Below are 14,185 nucleotides of genomic sequence, written 5' to 3' on the forward strand. Positions count from 1 at the left end.
TTCTGTAGCCTCTGGGGGATAAATACAGACGTTTCCATACCGATCCCTCAGAATCTACTAAGCTTGTCCGTGAATTGTGAGACCTAAGTAACCTAGAGCTCTGATACCAACTTGTCACGACCCGGATTTTTTACCCTCGGGAGTCATGATGGCGCCTACTAGTGAAAGCTAGGCAAGCCAACCATTTGTATTATTTACCTTTTTCCCATTTTAATCCTTTTAACAATTAAGAATCAACATGTATATAAATAACGAAATTCAATAAGTTGAAAATTGAATGTAATAATTAACAATGATACCAATACTAATCCACAATATTAACTACCCAGAACTGGTGTCACAATTTCACAGACTGTCTAGGAATACTACAAATAAGGGTCCGAAAGATAAATACAATACTGTCTCTGAAATACATATGAGAAACAGGAGGAAAGAATAGAGGGAGACGCCAGGGCCTGCTGATGCCTGCAGGACTACCTCGGGTCTCCAAGTGGACTGAAGGCAGCAACCCAAAGCTAAGGTCTGTATGCTCCAGTACCAGGATTTGCACAAAAGAGTGCAGAGTGTAGTATCAACACAACTGACCCCATATGCTGGTAAGTGTCTAGCCTAACCTCGGCGAAGTAGTGACGAGGCTAGGACCAGACTACCAAATAAAATTGTGCAGTTAAATCATATACAATGGAAAATAAAGGCAAAACTTTATAATAAAATATAGGAAGTGGAAATCATGTTGTGGGGAAACAACAAGTAGCAACAGAAACCAACAGTTAAATGTAAAGAACACTATAACTCAATTATTAGTAGAAATCAGTAAATCAAAGACAAGTGCACAACATCACCCTTCGTGCTTTTACTCTCGTCCTCACCATAAAAATCAATATAATTGGCACGGCATCACCCTTCGTGCTTTTACCTCACATAATCATTCATATAAAGGCACTAAATTGTACATCGTACGGCACGACATCACCCTTCGTGCATTAACACTCTCTCACATATATCATGCACAGCATCACCCTTCGTGCTTTAACATTCTTTCACGAATACAATGTACGACATCACCCTTCATGCTTTAACACTCTTCCTCACCCAAACAACAATCACAAAGCAATAAGGGCAAGGAAATCAATAAAATCACATTAAAATCCCGGCAAGGAAACAATAGTACAACAATCATATCCCGGCAAGGGAACAATAGTACAATAATCATATCCCGACAAGGGAATAATAGTACAACAATCATATCCCGGTAAGGGAAACAATATCCAAAAGCAACAACATTTCGGCAAGGGAGATAACATTAAAAGCAACAATACCACGGCAAGGGAGACAATATCATAATCCTCTTCTCTTGTTCCACATTTACTTCACAGCTCAATTCACAACTTGAGCCAATGCTCTAAAATGTTCAGTTGCCAATATTAATTCCACAAATCATTTCACAACTTGAGCCAATACTCTATAATGTTCAATTGCCAACAACGATTCCACAAATCATTTCACAACTTGAGCCAACGCTCTTCAATGTTCAATTACCAAAATTTCCTCCACAAGCCTTGTTCCACAATAGAAATATCACATAAGGCATGAACAATACAAAACGAAGTCATATTAATCATAGCATAAGACTCACGGGCATGCTTGATACCAACGCATAGATACTCGTCACCATGCTTATACGTCGTACTCAACAACTAACACATAGCAAATAGGACACAACCCCTAATCCCTCAAGCTAAGGTTAGACCAAACACTTACATCGATGCCACGAACACAATTCAAGCCTCAACTATCGTATACCTCTTAATTCCACCACCAATTCACTTGTATCTAGCCACAAGTTACTTAACTATATCAATAAATGCTAAATTAATCAATTCTAATGCATGAAAATAGATTTTCTAAAGTTTTTCCCAAAAAGTCAAAAATCGACCCGGACCCACATGGTCAAAACCCGAGGTTCGAACCAAAACCCGATTACTCATTCACCCACGAACTCAAATATATAATTTATTTTGAAATCGAACCTCAAATCGAGGTCTAAATCCCCAAATTTGAAAATCCTAAGTTCTACCCAAAACACCCAATTTCCCCCATGAAAACCCTTGATTTTGAGTTGAAATCATGTAAAAAGATGGATTAGATTGAAAGAAATGAGTTAGAAATGACTTACAAATGATTTGGAAGAGTAGTTGTCTTTGAAAAATCGCCCAAAGGTGTTTAGGTTTTGAAAAGGTTGTAAAAATGGTTGAAATCTCATTTGAAATTCATTTTAGTAGGTCTCAAATGTTGCAATTACGAACCCTTCAGAAAACGGTTCACTTTGCAAATGCGAAGATTTTGTCGCATTTGCGACCAAGTTCAATTCTGGTCACCTTCGCATTTGCGAGGGACCCTTCGCAAATGCGACATCGCATTTGCGACATAAACGTCGCATTTGCGACCAAGGCAGCTCAGGTCGACTTTCACATTTGCGATATTTATTCGCATTTGTGAGCCAGGCTTCGCAATTGTGAAGTCTGCAGACCTGCAACATACCAGCAATTCCTAAGTCCAAATTTCACTCTGTGACTTATCTAAAACTCACCTGAGCCCTCGGGAATTCAAACCAAACATGCACGCAAGTCCAAAAATATCATACGGACTTGCTCGTGCGATCAAATCATCAAAATAACATCAATAACTATGAATTTAGCATCAAAATCAAAGAAAAATTTCATGAACTCTTAAGTTCAAGTTTTAACAACCGAAGGTCCGATTCACGTTATTTCAAGTCCGTTTCCTACCAAATTTTACAGGCTCAACTTAAATCACATATAAGACCTGCACCGGGCTCCGGAATCAAAATACGGGCCCGATACCACCAAATTCAATTACATTCAAATTTTCCAAAAACTCTAAAATTTCAGTTAAATAATTTTCTTTAAAAATTCATTTCTCGGGCTTGGGACCTCGAAATTCGATTTCGGGCATATGCCCAAGCCCATATTTTCCTACGGATCCTCCAGGACCGTCAAATCACAAGTCTGGTGTCCGTTTACCCAAAATATTGACCGAAGTCAACCTAAATTCATTTTAAAAGTAAAATTCATTATTTTTCACAGATTTTCACATAATGGCTTTCCGGATACACGCCTGGACTGTGCACGCAAATTGAGGTGGGACAAAAAGGAGGTTTTAAGTCCCCGGAACACAGAATTTATTTCTAAAACAAGTGAAGGTCATCACATTTATATACATTATCATGTGAGGAAGGGTGTAAAGCCCGAAGGTTTATGCCATGCCATTTCATATACATTATTATGTGAGGAAGAGTGAAAGCACAAAAGGTGCTGCCGTTCCATTTCATTTACATTGTTATGCTTTTAATATTGTGAGGTCATGGCAAAGAAGGGTGTTTCCGTGCAGGTGAGGATGAGAGACATACATTATGATGTGATATATGTTTTTCCGTGTATACATTTCCGCCCGTACCTTGAGTTGTTGTGGTGGCAATTATACATTTTGAGTTATATATTGTTATTGTCCCGTACTTGACCTTTATCTCAATTGTTGTTGTGTGTCCATGTCTTATACTTACGTAACTTGCATATGCGATGCCTACTTCTTGCTTCTAAAATTACTGATGTCATACCTATTCTGTTGCACTCTAGTTTCACATTCCTTCATGTTAGTCCTTCATGCCATTACTTGCTAACTTGCAAAGATCATTTATTTCCTCCTTATCTATCATATTTGTACTTAAGCCCCAATATAATAGTAAATTGACGCTGATATCCCTTTCTTTCCAATTAATGTTATCACTCACGTGCTTCCGTTTAGTCCTTTACTGCGGCCCACATGTATATCCTTGTCCATTGTTGTTACTTGCGTATTTCCTACTTTATAATTCTTATTATTGTGTTTCTGTCATATGGTTGGTTCGGTTATACGTTCATTTGGAAGGATGAGTTGAATGCATAAAAGGTGTTGCCGTGCTAATTGATTTGTTACATAAATTTATTTATACATGGTGAGGATGAGATAAAAGCACAAAGGGTGTTACCATACCATGTGATTTGACATTTTGGACATACTTCTCATACAAGGAAAGATCGTAAATATTCTACTGAGGTTCTTTTTTGTAATTATTGACTGCCTCGCCGAGTTGTATATGATACTTTTATCTGTTATGCTTTGAACTGCTTTTACTGTTAATCTAATGTACACATTATAATAATAAGCATCTTTAACTAAAAACATCGTCACTACTTCGACGAGGTTAGACAAAATACTTACCAGTCATGGGGTCGGTTGTACTGATACTGCATTTCTGCACATTGCATTCAGATTTTGGAGCGGAGCTGCTAGTGACGTTGGGTGCTGATTCGGAAGATATTCATGCGTTTGGATATAGCTGCCACTTGTCCTTGGTAGTTTAGATTATTTCTAATCTGTTTATGTAACCTTCAAACAGAACGTATAATTAATGATATCAGTTTTGAAATTCCAAATCTTAGAAGCTCGTGATTCGTACTACCAGGTCTTGGTAAACTTGTAAATGTTCAGTTATCTATTCTCTTTTTACTCATAATCTCAATTGAGTTGTGTATTTTTGTTAGTCGACTTACCTAGCGGGTTGAGTTAGGTGTCATCACGACTTGAAAATTTCAGACGGTGACAAGGGATCTGTGGCTAACTGATATTGTCCATCAATTTAAGCTAAAGGAAGTAAGAGCTTTTATCAACATGTATATTCTCTTATTCATGATAGTGGTTTGTCTATAAAAGATGGCATGCAAACTTGAATTAGTCCCTAACGAAAGTCCAAATAATAAGGTATAGAAGACTTTCCTAGAGTATAAATTTTCCTTTCCTGAATTAGATCAATAGGATCAAACGTTTATCCTTTTTGGAGTTTAATTTTTTTCTTAAATTTATTTAATAATTTCGATAATTTTTCTGAATAATATCTTAGTAATTTTTATTTATGGTAGAAGATACACGCACAACGCGCGTACTCTAAAGTTAGTCGTTTGAAATGTATAATACTAGTGGCTAGCTCAATGTGCTAAAAATAAAATCAAAACATCTATTCAAACTTAAATTATATCAGATGCATGATTTTAAAATTCAAAATTTTCCATATCAAAATTTGAGCCCTAGAATATTGAAGTAACAAACGTCCATCGAATTTAATTAAAGTCTTTAGTTGGTTTTCACTCACTCTTTTCTACGTATGTTGTTTGAGATTCAAAGTGGAACAAAAACCATTCCCCATAAGAGAAAAGGAGAGGAAGAAAGAAAGTAAATAGTAGCTAAAAGCACAAGAACTTCATGCCTGGAAAGAAATTTAAAGAGAGAAAATGCTCCAAATAGCCACTTGCAATACTTTAAATATAAGGGGTTTTAATAACTATTTAATAACATTGAGTTACAAACATGTGTACGGGTAAAATTGGGGGCAATGTCTACCCCGATTCCCCAATAAGAGAACGAAGTGGGAGCACAGATCCGCGAGATTCTAATCGAGGCCCATCGTATCGAGACTTGGGAAGAGTGAACGATATAACCGACATCGGACACGGTAAAGCGACGCACCCCGAATCGAGTATAACTTCTAGACATCGGGAGACGCGATGGATGGTTATGTACGGCGGATAGGGGGCCATAATAATCGCCCTCAACCGGATATTACGGCGCGAATTACGTTCAGAATCGATTATGGATCAACAATTACCGGAAAAAGAAGATTTGTACATCTTTCAGACTTGTACTAGGACTAAAATATTCCTACATATAAAGAGGAAGCTTTTCTTTGATCTGACATATTGTAACATGCAATTAAAAGCAATAAAAGTTTATTTTTGCCTTCTTGCTACTGTTAAAGACTTTGCTCATTTGTTCTGTTCTTCATTCACGATTGCGCTTGAACCGAGGGTCCAATCGAGGACGAGGCCACTGTTCAATCTAAAATCAGGCTTGGTCATAAACATGATGTTCTTCATTCACGATTGGGCTTGAACCGAGGGTCCAATAGAGGACGAGGCCACTGTTCAATCTAAAATCAGGCTTGGTCATAAACATGATGATTGATTTGATTGTTTATTTCGTCTTTAATTCCTTTATCTGTTGTTCTTAATTATTCGTGTTGAATTAGACCAAGTATTCTTTAAACAGCATACATATTTAATTGTTACCCAATTTTGGGGTAAACAAAACACTCGAAATGTTATATTGCTTGTACATTAGTTAAACTCTTTTCTTTCTCAAGAAGTTCTAGTATGGTTTGAGTTAACTATAACTGTTGTTTTGTTTTAGTTATTCATTTTTTTTTTTTGCATAGAGGGTTAGGTATGAGCTCATCCATGATCTAGCACTTAGCTTTGACTCGAATCATGTATATATGTTAAAAATTCACTAAATAAATACAAACAATTGATTTCAAACACAATAAATCAAATGAGTTGTGGTAGAGTCCCAAACTCAACCGTAAAGCTCAAACCTTGGGTCCGCCTCTGAATAAGGAATAGGGAAAGCAATACGAGGAGGGAAGCAGTGCGTATGATTTTAACCAAACGGTCTTTTCTTTTATCAGTAGAATTCCATAACGACTTGTGAGCACCTCGTCTATCCCACCAGAACACATACCTAGTATCGAAAACAAAACATTTTCAATATGTTGTTTCATACACAATGGCGGATGGAGTGTATTACTATGGACTTAACGGAACCCAATACTTTTGAACATAGATATAGATATATAGTACAAAATTAGTAAAATTTCTACAAATATTAAATTCCGAACCCATAATATAAAAAACATAACAAGTTCAATGCTAATAACCTTGAACTCATCAAGTTTAAGTCCTGGATCCGCCTCTGTCTATACATATATTAGACGCAAACTAGAATGGCTACCAATCCCAACTCAAAAATGGTGCTTTGCCCCATTTTCAATGAATCTCAATGCCACAGGATTCTACACTTTCTATACTAAAAACTCTGATATCATCTACACTCCAGTCTTTGGAGTTGTACCTCTTGATGACAAATCAATATTACTATTACTGCAGCTAATATTCTTGCCGTTACAGCTGCTCTTTATTCGCGAAGAGAGCTTCGCAAACACTTCCTCCCTTTGGGGGCGGTTTGCATATACTATCCACAATGCGAGACTTAGCATGACTCCGACTGATATGACAGCTAATCCTGCATTAACAACCCGAAGATGGTGTTCCAACGGAGGGCAGTGGTTGACCGTGATGTTCCTAAATGTATCACGAACGAAATCACAGTTCTGGAGATTAAGCAACGGTGGTGCATAATGTTCAAGTGCATAGCTAATGTTGACCGTCGCCACCAACTGTCCGTACATGTCAGGAGTCAGCCTCCCGACACTAGTGCATATTGCAGCTGCAGATACGTTGCAAGTAAAGTTCTGCCAAACCTGAAAATTGGAAAACAGATGAGTTGCTTTACCAAATACTTAATGTCTAAGGTTCTGTATAGTCAGAACCAGATTCAACCTTATCACAGCGAGAAGAACGGCAGATATTATAGCAAATGGGGTTTAATTTATATGTTAGCGGTTCAACTGATCCAAATATTTTACATAAAGAGTGTAGATATATATGTGAAACACCACTAAAACTTCAAAAAATTATATTTTGAACTCAAAATTTTAAAATTATTTTGAACTCAAAATTTTAAAATTATAACGAGTTCATTGCTAATAACCTTAAAGGTTGAAGCCATCTGGATCTGCCTCTGCATACATCTATATAAACGTATAACTATAACATCACTGTCTGACAGGTATTATCTGAGGTTGTTAAAAGAAATATGTCTAGAGCAGATATATAGATATAGAACACGTTGATTCGCTTTCATTTTCGTTTTCATTGACAATGACCCCAATATCTTTAGCATATAGAACAAGTAGTCAAACTTCAACTAAAGCAATTGGCAAAGAGAAGATGGATCCCTTTCCTCTGAATATAGTTTTTCGTAGCACTTACCATTGAAGAATTTGCCATAGAAACTTGATCAGCAGGGCACGGAAGATCTTGCAATTGGGAGTCATATGGATAGCAGAGATGTGGCATAACGGGTCCTGACTGATTATAGTAATTTGAATTGGCATGATTAGATGGATTGGAATTTGCATATGTGTCGATAAATCCGTTGACAATATTTACAAGATCAACAGTGACTTGTTTGCTCTTGAACAGCGTCCGGTTTGTAGTTCTCGGGTCAACACATGGAAGGATGTTGCTAAGAGCACTTTCAGCATGCGGATTGTCCACCCACTCTCCCATCGCCATACAAGTATCTGAAATTGCACTGTAACCAAAACAAAACCTATTGATCAGCAACTCCTTCAGATCTCGGAACTATTCTCATTGTGCCACAACACATTTACATTCTTCATCAAAACCATAAATAAAAAAAAATGACTGATCGAGAAATTTACGCATGTTGGAAGCATGCGGAGACTTCACAATTCTCATAGCTGACTAAATAAAGACAACATTTTTTCTTAAATAACGATGTTGTTCGGGCCAGCTAGTGAGCACTTTGATTATTCTACTAGGTACCTGCTACCTCACACCAACACAAGTACCAGAGTTGCCCATCAAAGCGAGCAGATGGGAAGAAATAACCTCGTTTTTTTTTTGCCTCTGCTGGGATTTGAACCATGGTCTCCCATGATTTTTGTCCCGTTACATTGACAACTAGGTCGCACCAATGGGTGTTGAATAAAGAGAGCACTTTTGCAACAGCAGGAACAAGGAAAAGAAGCAGAAAAGCAGTTCTAAATTTCTCATGCAAACTAAAGTATGAAAAATACCAGTTTCTCTACTAAATGAATACTTTCGTTTAGACATTGTTCCTTACCTGTTTATGATGACAAAAACTCCATAGAGAACGAATGTAACTGCCACCAGTAACCATCCACTAATGATAAATCTGCATTAAAGCATTGGGTTGTGAGATGACGGGAGTATTGAGAAAACCAAAAGACAAGCTATTACTGTATAAGCACTGACGAAGGGATCTTACATGTGAATTGCGTGTTGATGGCCAAGGATAGAGAGGCCTGCAAGAAACGTAATTTCAGTCTCAAAACTAATGTTAACAGAAAAAGTTTAGAGTATTAATTAGGACTGCTAGTACGTACAAAGACCAAGAATAGAGATGAGGAGCATGACGATGGCAATAGTGATCAAAGCTGAACGCCTGCAAATTGCCATTTGCAGGTTAACATCAGACCTTTGAAGCAAAAGCAAAAACTGAAAAATAAATAGCAAATTAAATTCGAGTCGTACACAGCATTGAAGACCCTTCGTATCTTTCCTGAGTTTTCATTTGTTTTATCCTCAAGTTTATCCGCTGCAGAATCTAGATCGCCATTTAGGTGATCGATATCATCTTTTACATCTGAAGGGAGGAAAATCTGGGCCACATTTACAGTTTTTGCGAGTAACAAGTATTGCGTTACATTTCTCAATGTCTGCACAGTATAATCTGACTGATTTACAACATATTTTAAAGTGTCCAATGCTTCAGCATGAAAGTCATCTTGTCCAACAGAAAGTAGGACGCATCCAATCCTGTCGGTTAAATAAGAAAACCAAAACAATAAGGACAGGCTCGTGACAATTCAAATGAGAGAATATATGTATACGAAAGCAGAAAGTCAAGTGTTAGATTATTACGCTGCAGCGCATGTCAAGACAATAAGCACGCCCAGGCAAATATTCTGTGAAAAATGCCATTCTCTGCCTCTGATATTGAATTTCCATCCGCAGCAATAATGCACGACGAGAGCCAAGCCAAATGAAATAAACCAAAGCAGAGCAAGTATGATACCAGCAAGGCCTGTAAAACCAACAGACTGTGGAAACAAAGTTAAAATCCTCATAAGCTCAGATGCCTTCTAAATGAAAATCGCAACTAAATAATAGAAGCAAGCTCAGTCCAAATATTTATAGCAGGTGTTCAGAGTCATATAAACCGAAAAACATGGTTTCAAGGGAATAGACAAAAAGATCACCCATCAACCTACATTCTGCTCTCATTTGTTGGATGATATATAGCTAAAGTTGAAGTTCATAATCTCATTATTGTTGATATATAGTCATGTGGTCTCCCAAAGCCACCTAATACTAAAAGAGGAATCACTTTAAATCGATCAACCAACCAACTGCACCTCAGTCCCAATCTAGTTGAGGTCGGCTATATCAATCCACTATATTTATTTCGATCTATTTCGACCCATCATAAATAGAAGAAGAAACAGTTTATCCAAAAAGAAAATACTAGAAGAGGAAACAACTTAAACCCAACTATGCAATAGAACAATGCATAAATCTAATTGCACCATCCCTCTTTCACCAGCAATTTTTTCACACCTCTGCACAGAAATTTTTCAAGTGAACATAACCAATAATACCTCATATTCTGCAGCTTCTATCTCAGAGTTTTCTTGGTCGAAATTAATTACTTAGTCGTGAAGTTCAGTAGTTCACAAAATAGCTAGGGACTTGAGCTTAAAGTCGTCTCGGGGACCAGTATCAGATATCAGACAAAGCACCATTAAGTGCTTGCACTCAACCAAGATTATTTTGGTCAAATCGAACAGAGCAGTGACGTGATATACATTACAGGCGCATCAGAGATCCTAAATATAGCAAAAACATCGAACAAATCTACGGAGACACATTTCGTAGATAAATCAAGGACAAAAGATGGCGAAAAAAGGGAGGATGGTGCTTACAGCCCAGTAGTGTTTATTGGCAATATCCCATCCACCTCTGTATTTGTGGAAACCAGAAAGAAAGTCCGGTCTCCTCGTCCTGTTTCCCGCTAGCACAAGCGTGCCAACATGCCCATCGGCAGGACCTGGCGCTTGTGCCATACCTGCTGAGTCCAATACTCCATTCTTCCATGATTCCAGATTTCCCTCCCCTATAATTTTTCTCACGATTAAAACTAACATAAAAGAGCACCAAACTGGAAATAAGGAAAACTACTCATCATCAAAAAAGATCCTTTCTTTAACACTTAACCATTATCTAAAAGTACTGGAAAGAAGAAACACAGTTTTGAATTCCATACAGATCACCAAAAGACTTTATATAATAATAATTCAGATGTGCAAGTAAAACAATTTTGAAAAGAAGAAATACAGTTTTGAATTCCATACATATCACCAAAAGAATTTTTATAATAATAATTCAGATGTGCAAGTAAAACAATTTTGAAGCAGAAATCACATAGTAAGAGCAAATTACCCTGAGACAAACTAAAAAAGAATACTTTTTTAGTGAATGACCATAAAAGTATTAACACCAAAATACTTAACAACCAAGAAAATAACACCATGAATTGCTAAATAAAGTTGTCCATAAAACAATTAGAAAATGACTTCCCAATTGCAAGAACCTCATATAAAAACAAATCACAGATTCCCAAGAACTCAATTTTTTCTTTCTTTTTGGCATATAGCTATAAAATGAACCCCAATACCACCAGCACTACTGCCAAAAACCCTTTAATCTAAAAATCCAATATCAATAACTCACCTTTTTTCACAATACAAATAGTCAAAAAGTGGAAATGATCAAATGAATCACCTAAAATTCAACATCAAGAATTCACCTTTTTCACTATATAAATAGCCAATAATAAAGTGAAAATGATCAAATGAATCACCTAAAATCCAACATCAAGAATTCACCTTTTCAATATATAAATAGCCAATAAGAAAGTGTGAATGATGAAATGAATCACCTAAAATCCAACACCAAGAATTCACCTGGTTAACTATATAAATAGCTAAGAAAGTGAAAATGATCAAATGAATCACCTAAATTCCTAAAACCCAACATCAAAAATCCACTTTTTTACTATAAAAGTGGAAATGATCAAATGACTCAATTAAAATCCAATATCAAGAATTCACCGTTTTCACAATATAAACAGCCAAGAAATTGTAAATGATCAAAATGACTCACCTTAAACCCAACATCAAAAATTCACCTTTTTCACTATAAAAGTCGAAATGACTCAATTAAAACCCAATATCAAGAATTCACCTTTTTCACAAATACAATTAGCCAACAAGAAAGTGGAAATGATCAAAATGACTCACCTAAAATAGACTTGAAAGTATCTCTTGGTAAAGCATCAGTATGGATTGAGCTAAGAAAAATAGAAACAGCAACAAGAATGAGAGTAGCAGTAAAGAATGAATAGCCCCTCATTTTCATCTTACAGCCACTCTCCAAATCTCACTGCAGCATATGAAACAAAACACACACACACACAGACAGAGTATCATGTGCTTTTTCAGTGAAAAATAAGTGACCCCATTATTGTTTTTTGGCTATACAACTAAGAAAATCTCAGAGAGAAGTGAAGCCACGAAGTTACAAAGATCTCAGATTACATATTTTTATAGAGAGAGAGAAGAGTTCACATGGTGAGAGGTGAAAGAGAGAGAGGTGAAAAAGGCGGGTGTGTGACTGTGTGTGTGTGTGAATGAATGAATAAAGTGAAATGAAAATATTAGGGGAAAAGAAAATATAGACGCTGAATCTATAGATCACAAACATCTGCTTTTGGACTTTTGTGCTTTTTTACTTATTTTATTGGTTGATTTAATGAATAGTAGTACTCATTTATAACCCCTTTTTTGTTTTTGAATTAAAATTGTTGATAAAGATTAGTGCTGGATCTTAGAGTTTCAGTCAAAGTGAACTACAAAATTTAATTATTTAGAGGTGGTCGCAACGGGCTTGCCTAATTAATTTATATTTTTTTGCGTAATTTGCGAGCTATTGTACAGTGAATGGGTTACTCAGTGCACACTCGAAGGTTGGGATTGTGGATTTCTCTGGAAAATTTTCCCAAAAAAACTACAAAATATATTCATTTCGCTTGGACAATATTACCCCTCATTCAGTTGCAAAAATAAATCTCTAAATTTTTAGTAGGTTAATAAATCAAAGATTTATATTAGTACATTTAATATTTACACTAAAAATATCATATTGCATATCAATTTGATATTCTCTTATTAAATGTTACTATATGTTTTTAAACATATATATAGAGAGAGAGATAGAGTCATGTTAAAATGTAAAAACTTCTAGTTTGCAAATTCTTTCCACATGGTGATAAATTACTAAATTTATTTCTTAAAAATATGAATTAAATAAAATTTGGACTTAATTAATTAAAGTATTTTTCAGTTGGCAAAGAAGGCTAGTAATTTTAAATGGGATGTGATTGAGCTATTGTTCACAAAAGGAAAAAACTCGTTGCCCATAAATAATTCTTGAAAAGGCACTTTCTATTTTTCCTTTATTTTTGTACTTCCATTAATAGTTAAGTGAGATCTTAAAAGGGTTTCTTTAAAATTGGGAAATCCATGTGAAATGGGAAACATAAATAGACGTAACATGAGAGAAAACAAAAGGATGGCCACATGCTTTATAATGGTTTAATTAATTAAATATTTATTAAATAGTTTTTTTAAAATATTAAATAATTAAAAATGGAATTATTAATTGACATCTTTTCCCTTTGAAGAAACATCCATTTCAAGAAAAGAATTGAGTGTGTGTTAGGTGCACTATAACATTGAAATCGGTTAAAGTTAGTTCCATTAACGAACCTTCAAGTTTATTCAATTATTATAAGAAAATATTAAATAATAACGCATATATTTTAATTTTAAATAAGTTGAGATCGACTGTATTAATTTAAGATCTATAGATCATGCATATCATAAGAAAATACCAAAAAGTTGAAATATTAAATAAAAGTGACATTTTTCGCCTCCATTCTTTACCTTTTCTCAAAGAGGAAAGAATAACGAAGATATGGAAGAATTTTTTAAATATAATTCAAACAATGAAATCTTTGTTTAGACTTGTTTAAGCAATAATGACCAAAATCAAGAGAGCTTATAACCTTTTCATCTAATTTAATGGTAAATCTATGATCACAAGTTGAACAATAGGAAAAACTATGTTGTCAAGTTTATTCATTGAAAATAACAATTCGTACACAAGAAAATGCAAATATTGAAGGCAAAATTTATTGGTAGGAGGTGTGAAAGTCGATGATTAAGATAGTAGGTACTTGAACGTTTTTTTTCTCCCTACTAGTAATATTAGCATTACTTTCG

The 14,185-nt window shown here is 35.5% G+C and overlaps 1 protein-coding gene across 1 annotated transcript; it reads right to left on the reverse strand.

Annotated features, from left to right (window-relative positions):
- Positions 1-6,712: 6,712 nt before the first annotated feature.
- Positions 6,713-12,541, reverse strand: LOC104224817 (uncharacterized). Its single transcript, XM_009776522.2, has 9 exons — positions 12,143-12,541; positions 10,766-10,956; positions 9,705-9,883; positions 9,315-9,599; positions 9,167-9,225; positions 9,049-9,085; positions 8,884-8,955; positions 8,004-8,328; positions 6,713-7,432 (listed from the first exon to the last, which is right to left on the reverse strand). Exons 1-9 carry the CDS (start codon positions 12,258-12,260, stop codon positions 6,998-7,000), a joined length of 1,701 nt encoding a protein of 566 aa, XP_009774824.1. The 5' UTR covers positions 12,261-12,541; the 3' UTR covers positions 6,713-6,997.
- Positions 12,542-14,185: the final 1,644 nt, after the last annotated feature.

This window comes from Nicotiana sylvestris, chromosome 10, assembly GCF_000393655.2.
Source record: "Nicotiana sylvestris chromosome 10, ASM39365v2, whole genome shotgun sequence".
In the NCBI taxonomy this organism is placed as follows: domain Eukaryota; kingdom Viridiplantae; phylum Streptophyta; class Magnoliopsida; order Solanales; family Solanaceae; genus Nicotiana; species Nicotiana sylvestris.

What these genes read in the sequence shown, in the direction of transcription:
- LOC104224817 (XM_009776522.2), bottom strand. Translation starts at nt 12,260, where the DNA reads ATGAAAATGAGGGGCTATTCATTCTTTACTGCTACTCTCATTCTTGTT. An exon ending in CGAAGGGTCTTCAATGCTGT is followed by an intron (nt 9,226 to 9,314) that starts GTACGACTCGAA and finishes GGCAATTTGCAG; the next exon opens with GCGTTCAGCTTTGATCACTA. An exon ending in CATCAACACGCAATTCACAT is followed by an intron (nt 8,956 to 9,048) that starts GTAAGATCCCTT and finishes GCTTTAATGCAG; the next exon opens with ATTTATCATTAGTGGATGGT.